At 43.1% G+C, this 27620-nt stretch overlaps 3 protein-coding genes across 3 annotated transcripts; all 3 read right to left on the bottom strand.

Annotated features, from left to right (window-relative positions):
- Positions 1-5508: 5508 nt before the first annotated feature.
- Positions 5509-16589, bottom strand: RRAGC (Ras related GTP binding C). Its single transcript, XM_071576837.1, has 7 exons — positions 16231-16589; positions 12545-12748; positions 11663-11862; positions 10705-10819; positions 9129-9271; positions 7823-7971; positions 5509-7469 (listed from the first exon to the last, which is right to left on the bottom strand). Exons 1-7 carry the CDS (start codon positions 16495-16497, stop codon positions 7318-7320), a joined length of 1230 nt encoding a protein of 409 aa, XP_071432938.1. The 5' UTR covers positions 16498-16589; the 3' UTR covers positions 5509-7317.
- A 1646-nt stretch (positions 16590-18235) lies between these two features.
- On the bottom strand, positions 18236-22170 carry MYCBP (MYC binding protein). Its single transcript, XM_071576590.1, has 5 exons — positions 22087-22170; positions 21850-21922; positions 20297-20345; positions 19617-19746; positions 18236-18329 (listed from the first exon to the last, which is right to left on the bottom strand). The coding sequence occupies exons 1-5, from the start codon at positions 22099-22101 to the stop codon at positions 18279-18281; spliced, it is 318 nt and encodes a 105-aa protein (XP_071432691.1). The 5' UTR covers positions 22102-22170; the 3' UTR covers positions 18236-18278.
- Positions 22136-25405, bottom strand: GJA9 (gap junction protein alpha 9). The gene is given in 3 exon segments (XM_071576465.1): positions 22136-22209; positions 24746-24788; positions 24791-25405. Coding segments are annotated over 3 exon segments (732 nt in total).
- Positions 25406-27620: the final 2215 nt, after the last annotated feature.

The following is a 27620-nucleotide window of genomic DNA, read 5'->3' as shown; positions in this document are numbered from 1 at the left end:
CCCTCCCTGCAGGCACTGCCAGCCATGGGGAGGTGCCCTCAGTGTCCCTGCTCTGCCCCCTCCTGCAGGCACTGCCAGCCTTGGGGAGGTGCCCTCAGTGTCCCTGCTCTGCCCCCTCCTGCAGGCACTGCCAGCCATGGGGAGGTCCCTCTCAGTGTCCCCTCTGGAGGCTGAGCAGCCCCAGCTCCCTCAGCCTTTCCTGCTCCCAGAGCTGTTCCAGACCCTTCAGCATCTCTGCAGCCTCTGCTGGACCCGCCCCAAGGAGCTCCATGTCCCTGCTGTGCTGAGGAACCAGAGCTGGACCCAGCCCTGCAGATGTGCCTTCCCAGGGCTGAGCAGAGGGGCAGGATCCCCTCTCTGAACTTCTGGAAAGCTCTTCCTGATGCCCCCCAGGACACCACTGGCCTCCTTGGCCCCCAGGATACCCTGCTGGCACAGGGACAACTTGCTGCCCACCAGGTCCTTCTCCACAGAGCTGGTCTCCAGCAGATCATCCCCAGCCCGTGCTGGTGCCAGGGGTTGTTCCTCCCCAGGTGCAGGACCTGCCCTTGCCTGTTGTGTGCAGGAGAGGCAGATTAACCAGTCACCTCTAACCAAAGGTACTGTCAGACCGTGCTAATCGTCACTTACGGAAACTGCCGTCTTTCTTCACGACAGCAGAAGGATGCTTAATAATCGTAAGATCTCCCCTTCAGAAGCATTAACTTATTAGAGTCTTTTCCAGAAAGCAATTATTTTAATCAATGCTAAATCATGTAAGTTATCATCCCTTAACAATTGTCTTTAACAGCAATTAACTAGACAGTAGTTTCTAAACACCCTGAGGTCAGTGCTGCAGTCAAAGGGAGAGCAGAGTGACACAGAATGAGAAAACCCCATTTTCAGTAATTCAGAAGCAGGAAAAAACTCATATGTAAAGACATTTAGAAACAAAAGAAACACTGCAAAAATTAAATGGTTTTCATCACAGTTCAGAAAACTGGGCAATAGATCCTTCTGCCTCTCTGCACTTAAACACAGCACATAGCAAGGTGCTGTTCTAAGTTATTTGCTCACAAGAAATTATGTCAGCTGAAGAGCAAACAGTGGACTCACCCCTTCCTGTGTCAAGCAGCTGTATCTAACAAAATAAATTAAGGACTTCAGGAAACAAAAAAGGAAGAACTGAAAACCTCAGGAAGTTTTCACTCCACACCACTGGTGGGTGATTCGTGATGTGGTTTATTAAGCGGTTATTTGGCAATTACAGTGTCATTTACTTAACTTTTCTTGTATAATAAATTAGCAGGTTTTTGATATAATGAATAGCTGGAATTCTTTGAGACAAGTTAGTACTCATCCTCCTCCTGCCTAGCAGCAGAAGATGTATCAGCTCACAGCTGTTCCCAGCAGGTTTTCAATGTTACAGTCACATATCAACATTTTTGCTCAGAAACGTTACACTGCAAATATTCAAACGTAAAAACTGTGACTAATTAAATAAACTTTTCTCCCTTACAGCTCTACCAGACTGTGTGTAATAGATTCTTTCAGAGAGAGCAAGACAGCCATCTAGAGGGCAAGAAAAAGAAACTATCTTTAGATCACAAGGGAACACTGAATAACCAATTCACTCACTGTAAGCCAGGAAAAGTGTAATGGATCCACATTACTGTTACCCACCAGGGAGTTTAATTTCACTTGGTATTTCAACATAAGTCAGTTAATCAATAACCCTGAACCTCAAAAGTGACTTTTTTTTTCCTTTTAGGGTGATAACTTATATAGAAAGTACATATTTTTTAACAGCAAAATGATTTTCACTATATGGCACAGAAGTCTAAAAAATTAAAAGCACTGATCCATAATTAGGGATAGAGATGTCAGTGCTGTCTGATTTCTTACCTGTTCTCATCATTTCCTTCTCCTGCGCTGACTGACTCTGGTGCAGGACAAAACATAGCACAAAAGGGCAGCTGAAGGAGCAGTGAGCTCACTTAGGGCAGCTTTGTAAAACAACATTTATGGCCATAATACCCACAGCAACAACAGGTAAGCTGTAAACCTTCACAGGAACACACAGAAGTGGAATTTCAAAGTGGAGCATCTTTGCAAGCAGATATTTCTTGGTACATCAGGAAACTGGGGAAGAATGGGGATTATAAATCAGTGGGAAAGGATTCCAAACAATTCCTAATGTTTACTCAGATCAATTCCTGGCAGAGAGAAAGTTTAGTACAGCTCTAACAGTTTGGCTGTTTCAGAACAGCTGCTACAGGTGAAGAAAAACATGGAGAAAAATCAAATTATCAATTCAGAATTATCAGAACAAAGTGCAGAGAAAAAATCTTTCTGGAGTTTAATTCAGACAGGAGAGAGAAAATTGTGGGGTGAAACAAATAATTAACTCAGTCTCTTCTCTCTGCCTGGACCAATTGCCTTTCTGCTAATTTCAATTTTTATCCTGTCAGAGATCTAAATGTTCTTAACACACCAAGCCCACCGTGACACTGCAGAAGTCTCTCAAGCCTATTACAGGTACCTGGTGAGGTTTTTTTCATTGTACAGGAACAAATCCATACCAAATTCTCCCACCTCTCTTGCCAATTCCACAATATGGAGTAAAGGTCTTGAGCTGTCACTCGAGAATTGGGTGTGTGTGTGTGTGTGCTCAGGGTGTGGGAACATTTAATTCTACTCTGTACTGATTTAGGGAAAGGTCTGCAGAAGACAATTCACACTGAGGTACCTCAGCCCCTGGATTTCTGGATGAGCCTGAGACATTTCACACCATCTCTTAATGACACTATCAAGAAATAGTCTTTGAATTAATTTCAAAAGAGTTCTTTAGAAGATTCTTTACACTCATCTTGTAATTATGACCTCTTCTCTAGTTTTGCAATGGTTTTAACTGGCTTTTCAAGCATTGGTGTAGCTATAAAAACACCTCCTCCTAATCCCATTATGATGAAAGCTTTAAATTTTATTTTTCATTTTTATTGGGTAGAAGTTAAACTCCCTTAGGAACCATAAAAGGTAGATTTTTTACCAGCTAATGGAAGGTCACTGCAGAGTCATTCCTTCAGCAGACAGTCTGATAAAGGGCATTTTTGTTTGTACTCGGGTGACAAGAGAAAGACAGAAATTGCCCATGTATTTTTTAAAAAATAAATTCTTTCATTTTAAGTAAGACTATTTTAGAGCCTCTTCTCTTGCTTTGGTTTTCATGTTGTCTTTTTTTTTTCCTTTATCTCTTACCACTATTTGAACAGTATTTAAAAAAGTGTACCATGAACTGAAATGACAGCTCAGACCAAGACACTGTCTTAAGATAATTGTCTGTTTAACATTTAGATCATCCTGCACAAAGGTAACCCTACAAATCCTGCACCCAAGTTGTTCATACTGACAATGTGAGAGGATTTTACCAAATGAAAGTTAACTCAAAAAACACTCCAGTACTCAGAAAAGGCACCAGATGGAGTTTTTAAAGGGTATGTTTCTCCTGCTACCCATTTCCACAACTGTCAGGGCAGAAAACACTGCTGAGAAGGCAAAGCACAGCAGGAAAAAGGGAAGGAAGGGGGAAGAAGGAAGGCCACATGCACAGCAACAGGAGTCGATAGAAATGTAATGTAAGAAAAAAATGGAGTGCTTTATTTGGGATACAGCAACTTGAGAAAACAAGGGAGTTTAAAGAAGGCACATTTCCTCTGCTGCTCTGCTCTGAAGGTTAACTCAGACTTCGAGGAACAACTACAAACACCTCTGACTGTCCAACAGTGCAGAACAAAGGGCAGTGTGTTTGTTCCGGGTGAGACCTACCTGAGAGACCGACAGTGACGAAGACACCTTCGCCAAAGGAGCATCTTTAAAAGTCCCCTGCCAGACACGTTATCAGAGCACCGTCTGCTGTGAGTGGGTGCTCAGAGCTCAGAGCTCCTCCACCCAGACGGAACACAAGCACTTTGGGACATGAGAGGAGCCCCACGCACACACGGGACACGAGAGGAGCCCTACGAACACACAAGGCATGAGAGGAGCCCCACGCACACACAGGACATGAGAGGAGCCCTACGAACACACGGGACATAAGAGAAGCCCCACGCACACACAGGACATGAGAGGAGCCCTATGAACACACGGGACATGAAAGGAGCCCCGTGCACACTCAGGACACGCATCCTCAGCCCCAGCACCTCAGGACAAGCAGGTGAGTGATGCCCCAAGTGTTCCTCGCTCAGAGCCCACCCAGAGCCCACCCAGAGTTGGCCCACTCGCCCGCACAAACCTCTGACCCCACGCCCTGTCCCAGCCCCATGCTGCAGGAAAACCAGAGGGACGCAGGGACAGACCCCTCTGTCTTTCTAGCCCAAAGGATGGATGGGTTGAACCCTTCAGGACGTTTTTAATGACTCTGCCCCTCTCTTGCCCTTCCCGTCCATCCCTCTCCTGTGCTGTGGCTGCCAGCGGGACACTCAGCAACCTCGGTGCCAGGCAACACAAAGTTTTGAAAGGTACCTTGGCAAGAGCATTGCTTTATCCTTCTACAGAAGGAAACGTTCATTCCTTCTCCCTGCAGGTCACTCTTTTCCCTATGCCTTCCCCTGTCTGCCCTGTTTTCTCCTTAGAAGTACACATCTTCAATTGATTGCAAAAAGACTGCAGAACATCTGTACCACTACAGGTTCAGAGGAGAAAAAAGGGGAAAAAACTCCAAAAACAAGGCAGAAAGGTGAAGCAGTAGTTGATGGTCCCTTTAGAGTTTCAGTTCTTGTGTTGGAGAGACTGATATTGCCTTATCTCTAATAGGGTCTGTCCCTGCAGGTCAGCACAGGAAGGGGAGACAGATCCCTGCACCAGGGGGAAAATAAAGCCTAATTCCTACCCTTCCTCCTCCCTGGCAACATTGAGCTTTCAGAAGAAGCCAAAAACTGCCTCGCTAAAGCAGCAACAGGTTAGTAACCCTCTACTTGAATTGGAGCATTTGACTTAGTTAGGAAGACTAGTTCCAGTAAACTAAAGAAATACTGTGGTCCTTGCTAAAGACTAATTTAACTTTCAAAGCTAATATTGTGCAGGCAATAGTGATAATTACAGTATTCTACTTTGAGATGCTACCATTAACCTTCAGTAGATGCAACCATTCCAGAGTAAGGTAGTGCTGACCATAAGAATCCAAAACCAACCAACAAACTGAAACTCAGAGAGCCACAATGCACAGAGCACAAGGCAGAACTTCAGAGCACAGTCTAAGCCTCACCATTAATGAAAAGAATAGGACAAGTCACCTGATCATTTATATGCCTTTACAGTCCAGAGGCATCTTCTGAAAACTGAGTATTCAGTTTGCAGTCAGCTTTAATTGAGATGAAAGTTAAGGTTGACTACAATTTTTCAAGCCTCACATGGGAATGTGATATTTAACTTTTTTAAAATATACCATAAAGATAACACGGTTTTGAAAAATTTGCATAACCCTCTAGGCCTTTACAGACTTTTGTCTATAAAGACAAGCAGAAACAAATGTTACAGTTTGACTTTTTTTTCATTTTATTAGCACAAAATCCTGTAGTGGGTGAAAACAAAGAGAACATACACATGTACTTAGAACATGGAAATCTCACTGCACAAATGGGAATTATTTCATTCTTCCTGTGGTCTTGCCAATTACTTCTCCTCTTACCTTTAGTATTAGAACACTGTGATAGTGCTGGCAAACTACAAACCCCAGTCTTACAAGCCTGCACTTCCTTAAAAAACACTCTGCAGTTCCATTACCAAAAAGGGGCCCAGCCTAGGTTTAAGAGAACTGACCTAGAGCACTTGAATTCCAAAGTCTCCTGCTGTAAAAAAAAAAAAAAAGAAAACATTTATACAGTATGTGCATACACCCTAATGTTAATGCATGTATATTCATTTTTACATAGTTCAATGAAAGTTCATTCTATAAGCACAGAAGCAACCCCATGGTTATTTCTGACCACATAAATACACCAGTTGCAGAGATCATTTACAGTTAGTTCTTCTTGCAGAAACTTTTATAGTGGCACTTGTATAGTTGGTCCAATGGCTTTGCAACACCTACACACACATAGGGACAGGTAGAGAGGCCAAGATCTTTATGGGCCAGTGGCTGAGCTTACTGCATAGCAAGCTGATGTACAGTATGACATCTACAGTAATAATAACAATAAATTAAAGAATTCAGATATACTGCCCATAGTATGAAAGTCAGCATTCACAAAATCAGAAAAAACACTGTTCTACTGAGATTGCCCAGAGACAAACAGGGAGGTGTTTGTCATAGTACAGAATCAACGTGCTTTAAAGTCCAGTATTATTAGTAGGTTATGGCACACTGATACTAAATTGCCATGCATGGATAACCCCTCAGACATTTTCCTAGGAATTGTCTTGATTATCAGTAAGGGTGGAGAGAGATCCACCATTAAAAGTCAGTAACTTTGTCATTTCTTTGCTGGGGAATAGCTGAAACTGGTTGCTTTATTTGAACAGATGGCAGATATTTCAGCTCAGTTAGCCATGCAGTTGTTTGATGAATAGGATTAAGCACAGAGATTTATGATATCCATGTTTTTGCAAAAGAGAGCAGGTAGTTTATTTCTGATTTTAATACTTCCCTTCCATCAAAGGGGACATACCAAGAAGTGTGGTCTGAAAGCGAAGTATCATGATCTCTTAAAATGGAGCCCCAGGTCAGTTCTCTAAACAAACACATAATCACTAGAACAGAGCTCTACCTTGGATCCACTTAACAAGCACAGAATTCACAAGAATATTATGAGCACACCAGCAAGAGCTACTTAATGGAATGATTTGTGAGACCAGCCTCAGCAAGCAAAAAGCCTGAGTTTCACAAGCCTTAATAACGCCAATTTTTTCTTTTGGTTTTTTTGCATGACAAAAGGGTAAACTTAAGCAAAGGTGGATATTCTACAGATTAATTTAAAAAAATAATAATAAAAAAAAGTTGAGCGAGTGACTATTCAGTGTTTCACACAAAACTCAACTCAGTTGTTTGTAAGTTTTGACCAGGCAATCAGTCAGAGACAGACTGTTAAAAGAGGATTCCAAACTGAAAAACTACTGCAGTTGCAATACAGCTGGTTTTAACCAGCATTTCTAACTCCACTGGCCTCAAAGTATTTTTACAGTAGTTTCAGTTGTCCAACATGAGTTACAAGCTGCTGCTCCACAGTTAGGACCACTCTCCTCCTCTGAAACATACTTCAGGCTTTCAGACTACTCTTCTCTTGTTCCACAAAACTTTGGAGTGAAGAGCTGACAAGTCCATCCAAGGTCATTGGCTTTCCTCTAGACTGCACTCCTAGGTGTGCCATTGTGAGTCACTGCTTTCATATTTGAGGTGCTTGATTGATGGTTGCAGATTCTGTGGGAGGCAACACCTACTTCGAAGACTTCATGAATGGCTTTGCGGAAGCAATGGAAATTGTAGTCTATCAAACCTGTCAGGAAGGAGAGGGAAGGGAGAGAAAAAACTGTGTTCAGCTTGGCATATTTATGCAAACAGAGCTTCAGAATCAATACAACAGGTTACATTTAACCAATAGGTATTTTGCTACTTATTTTAATATTAACTTGGGCTCTGAAGATTCAAGGACAGTGATTAAAGCAGTGATTCACAAAATTAAAAATAACACCTCATTATTCCTATGTCTAAAAAATGAGAAAATTCCTTCCAGAAGAAATCACACGAATTTAGTTACACAAAAATCAAGGTGGCTTGTAAAGTCATACTAATATTTCATGGTTGATAAAAAACAAGTTTAAAGCCTGTCACTGGCAGGAAAGTCCTTACCTTTGCGCTCAAAACTCTCTTCTCTAAGAATGCAAACTAATGCCAAAAATTTTGTTACTTCCTTTAAGTACAGGACTGTTGTGTTATTGAGCTTGATAATTGCCATTGACTCTTTATCATAAGCACTTCCAGTGCCATCTTCTTTTAACCTGAAAAAAGAAGGAGTTAACCCAAGGCACAGTCTGACAGGCATGCATATGTAACTTCAAGACAAATACCTGTTAAATGCAGTTAGAAGAATATTACTCATACTGAACGTTGAGCAAGTGGAGAACCTGCAATGCAGGTCTTAATACTATCATTGAGTAAGAACCATTATCACACCTTAAGTTTCTCAGGAAAGCTAGACCTAAACAGAGTAGAGGCCTTCATTAGACACGGTCTGTCTTGGATGAGCAGTTAAGGGCAAGCTATGAGCAGGCATTCCTTTGATGTCAGTGGAGTGACATCTCAGCTCAATGAATTTTGGGAAATTAAAACAAAGGCTTCCTTAGTGAGGTTGGGTCAGAGGATACAACAGGGTGCAGGACACTTTTTGGCCTTAAGTTAAACCAACCTGTGTTTACAAGACAAGATTAGCATGCTGCTTCCTATCTGCAAGTTATTAGAGACAGTTAAATTACTATAGAAGCAAACAAGGTATCACAAACTACTTTAGTGAGCTCCTGAAAAGAAAAAAAAAACCAAACAGCTACACAACCCTGGATGGACCCATCAGGAGACAGATCATTAAATGTGGTACTTCTGGGCAACACTGTATTTTCCAGGCTACAACCACAGTTCTAAGACAAGTTACTGCTTCTCCAGAACCACTTCAAAGATCCATTGCAAAGGATAATTCTGCTGAAAATTGTGAGACACAAGCACAATATGCATCCCTTGTAGAAAGTCACAAGTGCAAGTCTTAAAGCAATTTGACTGCAAGTTACACTTACAAGCCATGGCACGCTGCCAACTTCAGTTATTTGCAGGTATTAACACACCTGCACCCACCATGCCAAACAAGATACAGCAGTATTCTTATTTTACATGAAACACAACTTTTACAGAGGTCAGACAGCTGTCTAGGGCCATGTCAGGAAACAAGCTGTAATTTCAACTGTAATTTAAACAAACTGTAATTTAAACAAATTGTAAATGTTCAATTCAGATGCCAAATCATTTGGCTTTATTCTAGTTACTTACAGAACAAACAGACCAATCTATAGCATCTTGCTGCATGACAAAGGCAGCACCACTTGCACAGTTTGCAACCTACTCCACAAATTTCAGGACTCTTTTTTTCCCAGGAGTTATTGTCACTTACCCATATATACAGGAAACATCTATCACTACATCAATCATGTCACAGCACAACTCATAGGACTGCATGTCCACAGGGGAACTGTCTGTTGCAATGTAGATTTTGCTGACTACATCGAAGAGAAAAGCTTTTTCAATGCCTGAATTCTTCAGAAAGAGAAAGAATTTGGATGAGTTTTTAAAATAACTGCATTTTTAAAATCTCAAGTAGAATTCATGACTTTCACACTCTTAATAGCAGAAAATGGTTTAAACATAAGCAATTTAGAGGCTTAAGAGAGACTGAAGATTTAGAGCATATAGTTTATACATACAATACCCTTGGTTCCCATAGTACATATCAACATCACACAGCTGACAAAAATAAAACCGGGGACTCTGTTGTAATTCTCTTTAGTTTATTATTAGACAGATCATAATTAAGGTTACATTTTACCATGCTTCCAGAACCCACATTCAGCAGTTTACCTCTCCTGTGGTTCTATTAACTCCTCAAGAGCCATATATTCACATCAACCTCATGGACTGGGCTCAGAGATTAAATATTTCATAGCAGTGAGCTGACACTTAAATTTTATGCTTGTAGTAGCTTGGCAGTTCAGTCTCTGTGTGAGGCAGTTGCCACGTAGTTTAACATGCAGAGCAACTAAGTCAGCTTCTGAACTTAAAAATCCATGAGAAGTACCACATTATGGCAGTTTTGGGTATGGAACAGCACCAAGCCATTTGCAACTGAGCACTTTGGCAAAGTGCTTGTGCTCATACTGAGTTCAGAAGCCTTTTGTGGTTCACCAAGTTACCACATACACACTACTGGCAAAGCTGCTATTCTATTTATGCACATTCCTTATCTCTTCCTCCTGGATACTCTCAATGCCAGTGTCCTAAGGATATCCAGACAATCCTTTTGGCATCAGGATCACACTCCATAATACCCTTATGGCACTGAGCCAGGGGAGCATGCCCTTTATCCATTGGGCCAATCCTCCCCCAAACGTGGCAAACAAGCATTTTGTGGTAGCCTGTCTGAGCACAGAGCTCCTCTCAGTCATAACTGGTGTTTTCCATCTTGTCCACATGGCAGCAACAGCCTCACAGACATGACTTAAATGAGACAGTCTTGTCTCGAGGGTGGCATTTTATTAGAAGTTCACCACTGTATACTTTAAATCCATGTCACAAATTGTGTAAGAAATGCAAACAACTAAAAGAATAAGGGCAAAAGTCTCACAGGCCATATGAAACAGAGAGTTTAGTTCAAGGACAAGTTCATATTATCAAAAAAAGCCTCTTGCTACATTAGACTGCTCAGTGCCTTAGCAGAATAATCAGTATATCCTGCTGGCAGGAAGCTTCCCTACCAACTGTTCTAACCAGTCAAACCACACCTTGTCAACACTGAGAGAAACCCACACAAAGCACACACCAGGACACTTTAGCTGTGGTAGAGACATCCAGGTGAGCAGAGAACACCCACAGGAGTGCCACCCAAATCTCCCAAGGGCATGTCTAGCCAGTGTTCCTTGGCAGAAAGACTTGCTTTACCATTTCACTCAAAGTTCTGTTAGATTAACACTTACTGATATAAAGATATTTAGTAGGTTTTCCAGGGTTGGCAGTTGTGGAATGAGCTTCTGTACCACTTTACTGAAGGCTTCAAATATTGAATGGTCATAGATACTGGTCAAATAAAAGCTGAGATGAGGAGGGAGGGCAAAGGCAAGAATAAAAAACAAGAAACACATGATTCAAGAGTATTTCAGAATGGCAATAGAAATGTTAAAGCTTTGTTTTCTAACATTCAGGCCTGATACTTTGGCTGGGATGCCTTTATCACAAATATGTCTGGCCACTATACAAAAAACCTAATTTCTGAGTGGCTGGAGCAACCCTGAAACAGCTTTCCCCCATCCCTGAGAGACATTTGAATGTTCTTTCACAATACCCTTTGCCTAAAAAAATGTTTATCACAAAGGTGTAAAAACACTCATTTTGATTTCTTCAAGTCCTGTTCCTGGCCTTCCACTTTGCTCACACTAACATCAAGACACTGGCTCCACAATAATTAAAACAGCAGTAAACCCACAGAAAAGACAGTTTGTTTTAAAAATGTCTGTAGAAGATACCTTGTAAGTGAGACAAATATCAAGCAACAGACTAAGCTTTTAAAACCAATCATGCTGATAAGTCAGTGCTAATCAGGACTATAAGGCAGAGACCTTCCCCTCTCCTCCTCTGCCCCTACAGGCCACATGTACAAATTTGGGCTCTCATGATGAATAAGACGGATCTTGAATTACCATTGAGTTTATGAATCTGTTGACTGGAACCTGATTCAGAGCCTGCCTTGTTTTAGTCAGCCTAACAGCTGCTTGTCCATAAATTCAGCAGGCTATTTTATTAACAAGAGTTTGTTAAATATTAAGAAAGTAACCAGACCTTGCTCATAGCAATCAGACCAGCATCACATCTAAAAGCCAGTAATCTGAATGCATATCAGCACCAGCAGAATCACATATGTCAGAGTCTTTAACTCACCTAAGGTGAAGTTTTTCAAGCCCAGCATCCGTAAGATCATCATTAGCCCTCTGATGAATATCCCTCTGAGTTTCTATTTTATGGTCATCTGATAAACCATCAACTTTATGAATAAAAACTTCAAAGTTCATTTCCGGGTTGACCTTGTAGGCTTTTGAAACTGTGATGTGGAGTCTTGTTAAGGCCTCCATGTAGTCATCCTGTAAATCAGTTTTGGCAGGAATGAATGATAAAGCTTTTCTCTCTGACAACTATTCCATTCTGCACAAGGACAAAATATTTCAGGGCAAGAACTTCACTTCTGTAACTAAATAAAAGACTGGGAGAAGAGAATACCTTGAAGTGTCAGAAACACAAGCAGCTTAGATTCTGTTACACCAATTAAGTCTCATTAGCTCTACAAGGCTCAGCTACACAAAACTGGACTTCAGAGCAGAAGGCAAGTTACACTTCAGCTCCAGAAAAGGCAGCAGTGATCTCCAAGGTGGTCCTGCTAACCAGGCAACCTCCCATGGTGCAGTTCCTGGGTTTATTAGAAGCTACCAGATACTCAGTAGTACCAGTACTAGAAACTGTGCTGTTACTAAATGAACTCCACAGCAGAAGGAAGGGATAATTCAGACCACCCTGCACAGCAGGTTCTCACTATTGTTATGGGTAAATTCAGAGTACCAGCCCCTCTCTCCATCAGTTCCAGTCATTTCAGTCACTTCACAAAAATAAAACTACACACCAGGAGTCAGATTGCCAATGCATCCCTTCATAAACAGCAGATGTTTTCATATTTTATCCAAAAATATGAATTATTAGCTTCCTGATCATTCCTCTCGCATGAAAAGTAAAAATAAAACTTCCTTGTGATTCTTAGTGATTTGTATTTACCTGGGCATCAATAACATATATTAGAGCACCTGTTCCTCTGAAGATCATCTCATAATCAAATGTTGGATCAAAAAAGTCCATCTGTCCAGGAAAATCCCATATTTGGAAATTCACAAATGAACTGTTGGAAATATCATCTTTGTAGATTTTGTTGGTACTTTCCAAGAAGAGAGTCTCATTGGGAGACATTTTGTGAAACACCACCTGTTAAAAGAACACAAAAAATAGTTTAGATTTTACCTTATTAGAATAAATGGGTGAAAGTTTTGTGACTTGAATGTTATAAATAGGTTTATCCATTCTAAAGCATGCAGCTTCCTTTTGGTAAACAGAGAGCTTCCTGCATCAGCTGAGGAAATAACCTACCCCTGACCAGAGCCAAGCAACTGAATACAGTTAAACATTTTCACAAATCCAAATAACACAACTGGCTAAAGAGACAGATATCCCAATTACTCTTTCTTCTTTGCAAGTCTAATACAGTATTTTCAGATTCTGTTATATTCAGATCTGGTATGAAACCACTGTGCTAATTAAGCAACTGTAAGCTTTTAAAAACCTTTCCTTTCTAATCTTAGAAATTCCTAAAGGAAGCTTCATTTTTAGACTGGTGTCAAGTGTTATAACACAATATACTCAGCTGGTTCCTGAACTACAACAGAAGTGTACAAAAATAACATCTTGGTTTTAGAGACCTCAATAGCCATCTATTAACAACCAAGTTATGTTTGCTGACTCCTCTTCAGCAGAGAATCACAAAATGGGTAAGGCTGGAAGGGAACACAGTGGGTCACCTGTCCAACCTCCCTTTTCAAGCAGGGTCATCCCAGAGCACATTGCACAGGATTGTCCAGACAGTTCTTGGGTAACTCCAGTGAGGGACATTCCACAGCCTCTCTGGGCAGCCTCTTCCAGGGCTCAGTCACCTGCACAGTAAAGAAGTTCTTCCTCACATGCTGCTGGAACTTCTGTGAAACTTCCCCAAAGAAAGGATGAAAGATTTCACACTATTTGGTAAACAGTTCAGCTGCAGGATGAAAAACACACTCACTGCTAGAACTCAAAAAGTCCCACTGGGATTTTAGCTCTTCCTTGTACAAACAGAAGTAGCATGTAACCCTACAGCAAAGCAGCCTGTAGAAAAAGCAGTCAGTGTCAATGCAAACACTGTGCTAAACTCAACTGTATAATACAAAAGTTATTCCCAGCCTAGTGTTGTCAAACACTAAGACTGCAAAAAGAAAGATGTTTCCCATACAGCACTTGGTAATTTTGTTTTTTCAGATGGTTCATACAGTTACAGAAGTCACCCATTAGAGACTGGTGCAACAAACTGTCAAAAAAGCTTCAAGACAAACAGCTCCACACCCAGTACAGTTAATGAATTGTTCAGGGTGGTTCAAAGATTTTTAAGGCTAAGGGAAAAAATTCAGTTCCTCAGGACAAACATTTTAGGCGGTCATGGTCTACATGAGGTTTTGAACAGCAGGACATTGGTATGGAAAAGTAAGAACAGTTCCAGCAGCTGTGCTGCTTTCTTTGGGGTTTGCAGCACAGTTTTAAAGCGCTCTGAAATCAAGATTTCTTTTGGAACTCAGCATCTCCCACGGGAGCAGGACAGAATTAGTAAATTCAGTTTAAAGCTGATAAGACTCTGGGAAGCAATGCCATCACTTCCTTTTCCCCTTCTTCCCAAAGCAGCACATTTCATCAGATTGATGATCCCCATCTGAACTCTTTCCAGGTTCCTATTACATGGAGACAGCACAGTAAGTCCAGTTATGCAAGTCTGTAAAAAATTTGGTTTATGAATTGAAGCAATATCACATTCCCAAAATCTTTTACCCTCAATTTGCTACTGAGTATTCAGAGGTTATACCAGTATGGAAAACCCAATTATCCAAAAGAAAAAAAAGAGTTCCTCCAGAGGACTATAACTTCTTCTTTTGCAAGAGATCTCCTGTTAATGTTGCTCTCAGTGGAAAGCTGGAATGGTTTAACAATTCAGGTTTTCCACAGAAATTTCTAGATAATCACAAAGTCAATACTTTCCCCAATACAGTGTTTTAATCTTGCACATCCCTATCCTCTTGGCAAGGCAATCAACAATTGGTGCCCACACAGAAGGACTGGATCTGGTTATGAGCATTTTTGAACTAGACAGATCTAAGAGCAGGAACACTATTGATGAGAAACTTCTTGATATTACAGGACTGTCCCAAATTACTGCCACAGTTAGTCTGCTCAGGCAGCATCAATGAGCTCCCAGGTATCGGAATCACAGCTTCTAATTCCTAAGCCAGATGGGTAACCAATGGGCAAAAGATAAATCCTATGTCCTCTTATTGCATCCTCAGCATCACACTAGTCCCTTCCTATACAACTACTTGAATAGGTGCTCTGGGAACTGAGGACATATCAACTTTGGCCATAAAAAAGTCCAAAAGCTGCATCTATAAAGAGACTTGTAAAGTCTTAAAAGCTTTCTGCAATCTGGAGTTGCTGCTTCCCTCCAGCTTTTAGGGTTCACTTTTTTCAACAGTGGATAATACAATAAGATCTCTAATGACAGTCTATAATGAATGCCACTAAAAACTTCACAACACAGACATAAAATTTGCACTGAGGAACAAGACTGTTCTTAGTGCTACACTTCCACTGGCAAATGAAAATAGCCAGTTTTGTCTTATTTTTATTAAGAAACACCAGTGACTTCACAGAGCTACCAGCAAACCTAAAGCACCGAAACTGCTGCATTTCCTCCTTGATCAGACTCTCCTTTGCTCGGCCCAGTGCACTACAGAGAACCAGAGGCTTCTCTCGGTTCCCACAAAAGCAGAAGTGTCTTTCAAAGCATCAAAAGGCAGAACAAAGCTCAAGCCTTCTGAGGGGAAGCGCCAGCCAAACATCACACACCTTGTACCCCTCACGGCGCTTTCACAGCCTCAAGAAAACCCCTCACTTGACAAACTTTGCAACTTCACTTTTCACTTTTGAAGCGTTAAAAGTGAAGCAAGGCAAAGGCTACAACCGACGCTACACAAACCTCCCTGACCAGAGTCCGTCCTGGAAAGTAAAGGTCTGTGAGCAGGAGGCTCCTGTCGCTGCAACTTCGCCACAAGGGCCCACAATAACAAGCAGGGCTGGCTAGAACAGCAGCACAGCAAAGGGGGGGCACAGCACAGGAGGGGTACAGCAAAGAGGAGGCACAGCAAAGAGGAGGTACAGCAAAGAGGAGAGGCACAGCAAAGAGGAGAGGAGAGGCACAGCAAGGGGGGCACAGCAAAGGAGACACACAGCAAACAGGAGGCACAGCAAAGAGGAGGCACAGCAAAGAGGAGAGGCACAGCAAAGAGGAGAGGAGAGGCACAGCAAAGGAGACACACAGCAAACAGGAGGGACAGCAAAGAGGAGCTACAGCACAGGAGGCACAGCAAAGAGGAGGCATAGCAAGGGAGGCAGGGGGGGTCACAGCAAAGAAGAGAGGCACAGCAAAGGAGGGGTACAGCAAAGAGGAGGCACAGCACGGGAGAGGCACAGCAAAGGAGGGGTACAGCAAAGAGGAGGCACAGCAAACAGGAGGCACAGCAAAGGAGACGCACAGCAAACAGGAGGCACAGCAAGCAGGAGACACAGCAAAGAGGAGGCACAGCTGTGCTCCGGAGGGGCGGCGGGAAGCCCCTCACCTTCTGGATGGAGGATTTCCCGCTGCGCCGCAGCCCCATGAGCAGGATCCGCGGCTTGGAGTCCGCGCCGCCTGCGCCGCCGCCGGGCCCGCCCGCACCGCCACCGGGCCCGCCGGGCCCCGGGCCTCCCTCCAGCTCCGCCTCCTCCTCCTCCTCCCCGTAGCCGAAGTCCTTGGGGAACGAGTCCGCGGCTCCGAAGCTGCCCCCGACCAGCGTCGGCTCCTCCGCCGCGCCGGGCGCGCCCGCCCCGCCGAACTGCAGCGCCATGTCCGCCCCGAGCCCGGCCCGGCCCGGCCCGGCCCAGCCCGGCACGGCACTGCCCGGCACGGATTGGCCGCTGTCAGAGCTCCGCACCGCCGATTGGCCCGGGGGAGGCGGCGGGGCGGGACGGCCCCGGTCAGACGACCCGAGTCACCTGACGGCGCTGCCGCACGTGAGCGGGAGAGCCGGGGCGGGGGACACCGGGCGGGGCGGGGACACCGGGCGGGGCGGGGACACCGGGCGGGGCGGGGACACCGGGCGGGGCGGGGACACCGGGCGGGGCGGGGACACCGGGCGGGGCGGGGACACCGGGCGGGGCGGGGACACCGGGCGGGGCGGGGACACCGGGCGGGGCGGGGACACCGGGCAGGGGACACAGCGTGGGAATACCGAGCAGAGCGGGCGACACCGGGCAGGGACACCGGGCAGAGCGGGGGACACCGGAAAGGGGCAGAGCGGGCAGTGCAAAGGGGGGCACCGGGCAGAGACACGGGGCAGGCACAGCCAGCACACACCGGGCAGGAGGGCCTCGCCCTCGCCCTGTCTCTGCCCTGGAGAGGCTGCAGGTTCCGCTTCGCTCAAGGCTCAAACCCAGCGCTCAGCCGCGGGCAGGGAGGGCTCAGCCCCTGTAAGGAAAGGGTATCTCGGTCCTGCGTTAAACAGCCATGAATTTTTAGCGAAGGTCTTCAATTAAACAGCCATTCACGTTCTACTGGTACAGGCGGGCAGCTCAGCTGATGTTTTAACTAATTTGTCACTGTTCATTATAGCCCTAGATTAAGGCTCGCAAGAACCAAACTGCTTTCAGAGGGAAGCAAACACGGGTTTGAGAAGTCTAAGTTTGTGTTACTGCCCTGGCACCTCAGCTCGAGAGTCCTTTGTGCCTAACACCTTCACCCACACCTTGCTGCTTCTTTAGCAAGACCTGCCAGTCCCATTACTCAGTGAACATATTCAGCTGTACAATAAATTTACTATTTCTACATGGTGCAATTTAATGTTAGGCATATGTTCTGTCTTATAAGTGAGCTTTCTGCTCTCCTTGGTTCCAGATTTTCTTTGATGGATTTTCTATCCTAAATTCTCTTTTCCATGTTAGATGAAGCAGAAAGAACTCCCCCCCATTGCACTCTTACATGTGCCACACTAATTACATTACAAGTAAGAATTTCATATTATGTTCAGAACTGGCCAGGGGGTATCTGGATCAATTCTCACAGCCCAGTTTCTCAGGCAGGATCAGAGACACAAACTGCATGGAAACAGGTACACCTCATGCACACTGAAGTGTAAGTTCAGCAGCATCTTCAGCATCGTGCCATGACCATCACTTAACCAGCTGGTTTTGTGCCTGACAGTTTCCTTGTCAGCTTCAGTAGAAGCCTCACCACAGACCTGAGTAACAACAGAGAACGTAATTTGAAGGTCCTGCTTTAGTTTACTGCCTACATCTGTTTCATATCACCCCCTTCAGTAAAAAGAAAACCAAGAGACCAGCAGTTCAAACAGGACCATTGACCATGATGTGAACATTACACAGAACTGGCAGGCACAGTTATCTATAAGTTAATCATAACTATGATCTTTTCTTAAACACAGAAAGCAAGAAAGTTGGCCAGTATGCTGAACTCATCAGTTGCTGTTGCATCTGCATGCTCATGATACTACATTTTCTTTCTGTAAGATGATGAGGTAACAAAATAGACAATGCAGAGTTCACATACACACAAAAAAAAGACCACAGTTCTCAGGAAGCCCTTTATTTAGTCAAGGCATTAAAGGAAAAACTACAGTTTTTCACCATGCTTCTCATCTTGAGGTGGTTCATACTGAGCCAGCTGTGGATTTAAAGAAAGGAATTTAGTTAGCAACATTTCATATAACACCCTATATTAAAAAATGTAGAAAAATGTGTGGTCTGGACTTGTTCCATTTACTTTGTGCACTTTAACTCGCTCATCTTTATGCAAGTCAGACAACAAAGTAACCCTTCTCTCAAAACACCCATTTGTCACACTGTATAACCACACAGCCATAGCAAGGGGGCTTTTTAAATACATTTGGAAGCACACAGGTCTTGTCCTTAGTTTTATTCTGTTTCTTGTTCTAGGCCTCATTAAGTACTTTTAAATAGCAGCTTATAATGGTCAGTGACCCATAAGCTCCACTGAAATATGATTAAATGAAAGTCATTCTCATCACAACAGTGTCCAAAGTAACATTTCCTGTAATCATTTGAGCTTCCATTGTGCTTTCTGGAGAGCACTGTGCACTTAAATATGACCTTTACTTGTAAAGTTACTTCCAAGGAAGGACATGGTGTTCACTTGACCTCAGTGACATTAAAGATAAGCTCAAGCTTCAAAAACAGTTCAAGAATTACAACCATCTCTCTGAGATATTCTGGTTTGGTTTACTCAGTTAATATTCCTCCCCTTTGCAAATTCCCAGCTGGGTTAAAATGAAACAAAGTTGTCTCCTAGTAAAAAACTCTGTTATATTCACACATAACAGCCACCATCCTCCAACAAATGCAGGTGAACCCACTTAAGCTACTGCAGGTATTAAGCTCTTTCAGACAGCCTGTAGCCCCTGCCTTTGCAGACAGAGAAATATCAGGGTTGGTTTAGGTAAAAAGCACAAATTATTGTTCCCTGTGGGTCTAAATGCCTGTAACATCCTGCCATGTGTAACTCTGTGTCAAGTGACACAAAGTAATATTGAATATTCCTCCTTCAGTTTGTCTTTTGAAAGCCTTTATAATGGATACATTACCTTGGTTGTTTTTCAATACCCTCATGGAATTATGAGCTACATAATATCAGACAGCTTAAACAATAGAGACAGGATCAAATGAGGGCATATTAGACTTGATAAGACTTTCCCTAAATAAATAAAATCTCTATTTTGGCACTATTATATGCTATATTCTACATGAACTGTCCCATAAAAAAATAAAAATCTTTACTACAATGAATTCTACCAACATTTCTCAGCCATGAGGACAAACAATGCAACTTTTCTCAGTTACTCTAGTGGAAGAAAATCAGCTGTATTTTAAGTATTGAAGTATTTTTCCTGTTGCATAATATGGAACTACAGAGTGACACCAAGTAGATTTTTACCTTGTTTTTCAGGTTCTTATTTTCTTCCAGCACAGCTTCGTATTTCTCTTTCATCTCTGCCACTTCCATGCGAAGTGCATCTAATTCTGGATTCTCAGGAGCTAAAGCTCCCAGATGATTCTTCAGAAAGCTCACATTTAGAAGTTAAGTATTTCTTCAGTTATACAGTATAACCACATTTTAGTTTTGACACTTATGTTGAAGTTAACACTGCAGCACACAGGACTAAAATTACAGCAAACCACTGAGACCACTACAGTGCTTTCCATCCTACAGAATGAAGTTACAGAAGAGCTTTTCAAATTCATAGCTATATTCCTTAAAAGAAACAAAACAAACACACAATAAAAACCCAAATAAAAAGCACAAACAAAAACACCAGTACAAATTCCAAACAAACAAAAAGGGGAAATGTGAAGAAGTAACTTCAGAAGCCACAGACACTGCAGGTACTCAAGTAATGGCCTGAAGCAGCTTTGTAATTGCTGGCACTGCCAGCCCAGTTTCCTGCATCCTGTCAGACCCTCTCAGCTTGAAAGAAAGCAATAATTAGCTAAAAAGTGTTGATACAAGCCATGTTCTCAATGCAAGGCTTCTAAATGAGCCTCTCCAGTTCACCTGCAATGCTTGTGTTTCACAGAAGGAGTTTACAAACAAGGCACAGCAGAGCAAAAGGATACTCCAGTGCATTATTTGGTTTCTCTGGCTCTTCATATAAGGCTACCAACACTGCAAATAGAAAATATTCAACAATGCAAGAAGTTCGTGCAGCTCTTAGGTTTTTAAAACACATACCAACTGTCAGAAAGCAAACAAGTTGCATGCCACATTTATAACACATTTTTGCATATAAGATTTTCACCTGCATACTTTGGCATAAAAAACAGGTGTGCTGTACAGGAGGGGATAGAGCATTCCACCTAAACAGCTAAATAGAATTTTTTTGTTCCCTAACTCCAGTCTTTGCCTATTTCTAGCATGGAACACAAAATGGCCTGGACCATTTTTACACATTCCACATACAACCCGAGTATTAGCTTTTGTCAGCAAGGCTGAAATTCTAACTACTCTGAGACTCTCCCTTTGTGTATCATTACTCCCACCTAAGCTACATCTTTGAGCCACAGGACATCAGCTGCTCTGTAACTTTCAGCATAAAAGCAAAGCTTCACTGAACATCTAGTTACAAAACTAAATGGCTGCTGTCAGAGTAGGTGACACTGAGAATCCTTATAGACCGGGCCACAAAAGTCAGGCAAAAGCAGCAGTGCCCTGACAGCTGAAATCCATTGAGAACTCAGTCACAGGAAGACTCAGAAAGTTCCCAACATAACCACTCCCCTACAGGGGCAATGTCTCAGGTGCAGCTGCTCAAACTGCACAGCTCAAACTGCTTAGCAATGTATCAGGTGCAGCTGCTCAACCTGATTAGCCAAAGCCAAGCATTTCTCAAGTTAAAACCAAAACTGGGATACTTCAGTGCCTGGAAGGCTTCTTTTGCCATTCCACTGGACGGTCTTTCATTAGAAAAATCAAACAGTACTCACACCCCAGGCTTGTAGTGCAGCACTTATTTGCTTCACAGCCTAGATATGCAGCTCCCTCTTTAAAACAGCATATTTTCAGTCAGAAATACTAACAGATTTTTTTTTTTGCCATTGGAAGGTTCTCAAAAAGACTTCAGAAGGATTTCAAGTCACCTGTGTCAACTTCAGCACCACCATTTCCCTCGTTTTCATACACTCACTCTCCCAAAACTTAAATTCCATTCATTTCAGAAAAGGCACTAAGTGCTCTACTCAAGAAAGGGCCTTAAACAATTAAGGGGTTCTTAAGATAACATTTGCTATTATTTCTCCTCGAGCATTCACTTCCTTTCTAGAACTCTGGTGGAGTAAGAGCCCACAATAAGCAGAGAGTGAGAGTGGTCTCCGACACTCCCCAGGGGGAAAGGAACCGCCTCGTGTCCCGCACGCACCTCCAACACCCGACCCCGCACGAGGAATTAACGCCATCCAGGGGCCCTCCACCCTCCCCGACTCCATTTTCAGGCCACGCCAGGAGAGTTTCCAAAAGAGTTTTGCCGCCTCCCCCTCTCCAGATGAGGGATGAGGGGCAGCTGTGCGGGCCGGGGCGAGCCCGAGGTACCAGGAGCCCCCCCAGGAGCGCCCCGAGAGAGCCCCCAGGGACACCCAGAGCCCCTCGGGGGCCGCCGGTGGGGCATGACACTTACCCTTGGTGAGCAAATCCAGCATCCCCGACTTCTCCAGGTAGTGGCGGAACTGCTCCCGCTTGGATTCCACGGCCTGAGGGAGGACGCCCACACGGGTCAGAGCGGCGGCGTGCCCCGCCTGCGGCTGACCCCGGCGGCTCGGCGGCCCCGCGGAGGGGCTGAACACGGTGCGGTGCCGGTACCGGTGTCCAGCCCCGCCGCGGGGAGCGGAGCGGCCACACCGCAACCTCCTCCTACCTTGTAGTGCGCCATCTGCGCTGCGCACGCCGCGCATGCGCCCTGAGCCTTAACAGCGGTCGCGCGTCCCCGCCGTTACCGCAGCGACGGCGCCGCCCCCGCGCACGCGCAGCGCTGAGGGGGCTGAGGGGAATGGGGGGTCTGAGAGTGCTGAGGGGACTGAGGGGGCTGAGGGGAATGGGGGACTGAGAGCACTGAGGGGGCTGAGGGGAATGGGGGACTGAGAGCACTGAGGGGGCTGAGGGGAATGAGGGGGCTGAGGGGACTGAGAATGAGGGGACTGAGGGGACCCTGAGGGCCCTGAGAGGACCAAGCGCACTGAGGGGACCGAGGGCACTGAGAGGACTGTAGGGATCGATGGCACTCTGAGGGCACTGAGAGGACTGAGGGGAATGAGGGCACTGAGAGGATTGAGGGGACCGGGGACCAAGGGCACTCTGAGGGGACTGAGGGCTCTGACAGCATTGAGGGGACTCTGAGAACACTGAGGGGACTGGGGGCACTGAGGGGACTGGGGGCACTGAGAGGAGTGAGGGCACTGAGGACACTGAGGTTGACCCTTACCCAGACAAAGTGTTAATAAAATTCTTTTCTCAGCAGCAGAAAAACAAATTCTTTTGTAACCCATCTTGAACAACAGAAATGCAAATGTCATATCCCATATGTGAGCATCTAATGCTAACTATGATTTAGGCAGTAGGAGTGGAGTGCATTAAATACTAAGCTTTTCATTACAGAGACATTAAATACAGAACAAGCATTAGCAGTTATCACCCACAGAATCTTATGTGTCAAAAAATGCAAGAATTAAAGCCACAGCAGAAGTATTAACTTGCCGAAATCACACTACACATTTATCGCATTCCAGTATATTACACAATATTAAATTTTACACTGTAAACAGCATTACATAGGTCTGTATTTATGTACACACATGGAACAATGTGAGAGGTGAAAAGGACACCTGCTGAAAGAAATCTACAGTAAATAGTTTTAATAGTACTTTAATGTGGGATTCTTATATGAACAGGGCCAAAAGAGCTTTTTAGGTTTCCTGTCTCCTTTTTTTTTTTTGAATATTGTACAGCTTTCAGCCAGTCTGAAGCAGGGCTGTCTGGTAAGCACAACGACAATGCTCCTTGAGAATTTAATTATGCAGCAACACCATGATCTGTGTCTCATAAATTATTTTTCTAGTACATGCAGAGTAAGTCAAATCCACTGGTATAAAAACCACCTGTATGCACTGATGCATCTCAGCTCTGACCACCTGGGACATGTTTGACATTCTGCTGTCAAAACTCTGCTGGAATTCTCAGACTGATTAGGAAACATGTTTACCAGTAAGTTCTCCTGAGTCCACCAGTGCCACCTTTAGCCTAATTTCATTTACAGGTCTTTGTAAAAGATATTGTTAGACTGTAATTCTTTTTCTTCTACTTTTGTTCAGTTTAAATGATATCAGCTGTGATTTTATGCCAGGTTTTTCCCAATATGCGGACATAGAGAATGTATGTTTTCCTTTTCAGCTGGAAAGACTGTAGAAGTTTATACTCTGAGGTCTACGCCATATTTTCATTGCAAAGGAAGTAAAGGGACTGTTTAAAAGTTACTTAGCTACTATTCAAACAGTTACACAACTTTTCTATCTATGTGAAAAAGCTGGCTAAAGTTGAATGATTTATCTACTCTTACACACAGGTTTTGCTCATGTCTCCCTGGTCAGTAATTACCCCAGCACGGGGATAATGAACTCCCACTATATTTGAAGATCAGTGGGGGCACGCCTGCTGCTGGCATTGCTTGACAGTGACAGTTGCCTGGACAGAGAGTAAAGCTTAGGACTACTCCAGTTCCTGCTTTGGGTAGATTCTGAGCTCACCTCCCCTGTAGACTCAGGAGTGTCTGGTTGGCTTGAATTTTTTATGTCAGCACTGAAAGGAGTTTGGGCTTTGTTTGCACTGGAGCTGCTTTGTCTTCTGTTGCTGTTCTTTGGAAGAGAATTTGTTGGAGCTCTTGCACTCTCAACTACTGTTGAGCAGTTCCAAGATGAACCAGTTCCGTCCTGTCGTTTAAAATTGGTAGTAGAAAAAGTTGTGTCTGGTTGCAGTGAAGGTTGAGATGGCATGTCAGCAAAGCTGCTCAAGCACATATTTGAAGATAAATCTGCATTCTGAGTAACAAGGAAATGTTCCTTTTCAGCCTCTTTTTGTGCATCATGAGCTTCAGTCCCAAGCTCACTGAGAAAACCTTCATTATTATTCGTGCTGGTATTTTGAGTCTGATTGTCTAAAGCATTTGTAGTTGGCCTCTTCTTTGGCAATTTATTTTCCTGATTGCAATGGGTGTAATTTCTGCTGCTCTCTGTACGGTTATTTTGAACAGACTGAAATACAGCAGGAGAATTTAGAACTGGGTAGACAGTATTGTCAGTCTGCTTTTCCATCAAAAAGGTGTAACTGCTAAGTGCACAAGGAAAGGTTTTCTGAGGGGTGGTGGATATTCCAAAAGAAGACTGTGGTATCACAGAGTATTTCTTAGATGTGTTTACATGGAAATTGTCAGAGTCATCCTTGTTTTTATTCTGTTCACAGAGTCCCATTTTAATTTTTCTGAATCCTAAGTGGATAATTTCCAGGATATTTAAAAGCAATGATACAGTAGCTATTGATTGCATGAATAATATAAAAACTGTCTTTTCTGTTGGTCTAGATACAAAGCAGTCAACTGTGTTTGGACATGGATCTCTCTGGCATTTATAAAGGGGATCTAGATGAAAGCCATAAAGAAGATACTGCCCAATCATAAAACCAACTTCCATTGCAGACCTTGTGAAAATATGTATCACATAAGTGCAGAGCAAAGAGCCTCTCAGGGGTGCTTTATTTAACTTCCTTTGATCCAGCTGCCTTAGTTCTCTCTCCAGCCTTTTACGATTTTCAGTCATTTCTAATTCAGTGCTTTCGAGTTCCACCCTTACCTGAGCTTTCTTTTTTTGCCTCTCTTTTTCCAAGGCTCTTAGTCTGTATAAGGCATGGCCCATGTACACCAAGGAAGGGGAAGACACAAATATAACTTGCAAGACCCAGTATCTTATGAGAGAGATGGGAAAGGCCTCATCATAGCACACATTTCTGCAACCAGGTTGCTCGGTGTTACATATAAATTCTGATTGTTCATCATTCCAAACATCCTCTGTTGCCACTCCAAGGACAAGCATTCGAAATATGAAGAGGATTGTTAGCCAGATCTTTCCAATAATAGTAGAATGAATGTGGACCTCCTCTAAAATGCCTCCGAGGAAATTCCAGTCTCCCATGGTTATTCTGTCATCTTAACACTAAAAGGAAAAAAAGTATAAAATGTGGTAAAAACTGCATTCCTTCCTTAGTGCATTGTGAAAAAAGCAACACTGGGAAAAATTATCATAGCTTACATTGTAACCATGGCAACCTGACTGACTGCTCATTGATAATCTTGGTATTATTTTCTCTCATCTACAAGATGTAGAACTGCATCATCTGCCTGTGTCTGCTTTATATTTAAAAGACAACCCGATAAGCACATCACTGTGAGGTATTAAGCACCCTCAGACAGTGGAAACTAAGGTAGCTGACTTGTAGCAGGATTATAAGAGCATCAATGATCCATCTGAACCATCATATGACAGCAATGTGAGAGCAGTATGTTTATACTTAGGACACTTATGAAGGTACAGGAATACTTCCTGGTCCTATTTTTTTGGATGTTCCAAGCCCCACCTCACAGCTGAAGTTATGGTAATGTCTGATGGTGAAAAGAAACCCAAGAGGGAATAAAGCATCTGACTAAAATATATTTAAGCATATAATTTTGCTCAGACATTTGCTCTTTCTTTGTGGATGCTGATGAGATATAATTAGAATCACCATAATTGGTCTTGTTCCCTCTGATCAATGACATCTGCATTTGAAATAGTGAATAGAGGGCCTGAGTGTCAAGCATCACTGTCTTTGGCCACAATTCTTTGAAAAATAAATGATTTTCACAAAAATTCTTTACCAGTATTTTCCTAAATAAATGATTGTCTTCTGAACAGGAAAGCTGACAATAACTTTGTTTAGTGACACATCTCACCTTTCTTTCCTATGTTTCTTTCTTTCTCTGCTACAGAACACTACATTATGGACAAGACTTTAAATTCCTTTTCAGTGTTTAGGTTATTGTATGCACTAAAACAGGGTTCTTTTATGTCTGGGGATAAGCAGCACACCTGCAGATTTACCTTTTCATTGTATGTACAGTACAATTCAATAGATTTCAGTTGTACTAAAAAAGAGAACAGTATTTTTTTCAGTATTTTTTTAGGATAAAGGTGGTTTACTGCAGCATTTTCTGTTCAAATGGGATTAATAGTCACCCTGTAAAACAGGAGTGTTAAGGAATCCAAAGGAAGTTGAAGTCTTATGGCTGCAGTGTTGATGATTAGAGAGAGGGAACTTTATTAAAAGTAGCCTTCTAAACATGAAAATACTCTTGCAAGTCAGTATACAAAGAGGCAAGTTAGACATTTTTAAAGAGAAGCAAACTAAAAATAAATGTCAAATTAAAAAGAAAACATACCTTTCTTTACAAAAGTGTGTAAAACTAAACATCTGCGACGTCCAGTAAACAACCCCTGCCATCTTCCAACCATGTGAGGAAGTTTCACATTATTGGCAGTTCATTTTCCTCCAGGAGCAAGAGACAGAGCATGAGCTTGTACATGGAATTTATATTTGCTGGAGTTGGAGGGAGGAGAAAATCAATCTATTGTTCAGCACAATTTAACAATGAACGGTGAAAGATTCTCATTTTTTAAAAAGGCTAGAAATGAAAACTCTGCAGCTTTAAGTCCTTGGAGATTTTCTTCCCGTTTGCCTCTCCAGCACCTTCCAAGTTTTAAGAACAGTCTCAGCCTCAGAAAATCAGGATGAAGAAAACTTTCAGACTAAGTTTTTGTTGATGAATCTCAGTAGCAGCAAATGTGGGGCTTGCCTGTGCAAAAGCAAAGAAGATAAATCCTCCCAAACATTATCACTGTAAATCTCTGCAGACAGTCTGCTCTGCAACAGCCTTGCTCCTGATATAAAACCAAAACAATGGCAGTACTTGGGCACCTGCAAAGTCTCTTCATAGACAGCGCCTGTCTTCACATTCTAGGATTCAGTCCTTTTAGGTCATTCTCACCAGTGCTCTGCAAAAGTATGTATTCCTGATTCAAATGCCCTGTAAAGGATGAGTAAACTTCCTCTGCTGAGCACTCTAAAAAGCTAATCATTATCTTTTAATTTTGCTGCTGAGCATCAGTCAATAGGTCGTGTCCGATTTCATAGCTAAATGAGAGCTTGCCTGGAATACTCAATCATTTTGGCAAACTGGCAGTTTACAGCCAGCCTTTTCTGTGAAGTCCTTAAGGCAGGATTCTAAACCTGTGTCTCTTCCAAGGAGTACTTAAAGTATGCTTCAAAACATTTTTCTGTTATTGGTAAAAAACTGGGTAAATCTGCTGAAGT

Source organism: Pithys albifrons, chromosome 24 (genome assembly GCF_047495875.1).
Source record: "Pithys albifrons albifrons isolate INPA30051 chromosome 24, PitAlb_v1, whole genome shotgun sequence".
NCBI classification, from domain to species: domain Eukaryota; kingdom Metazoa; phylum Chordata; class Aves; order Passeriformes; family Thamnophilidae; genus Pithys; species Pithys albifrons.
Note: the sequence above shows the minus strand (reverse complement) of the source record. Positions and strands in the feature narration are given on the sequence as shown.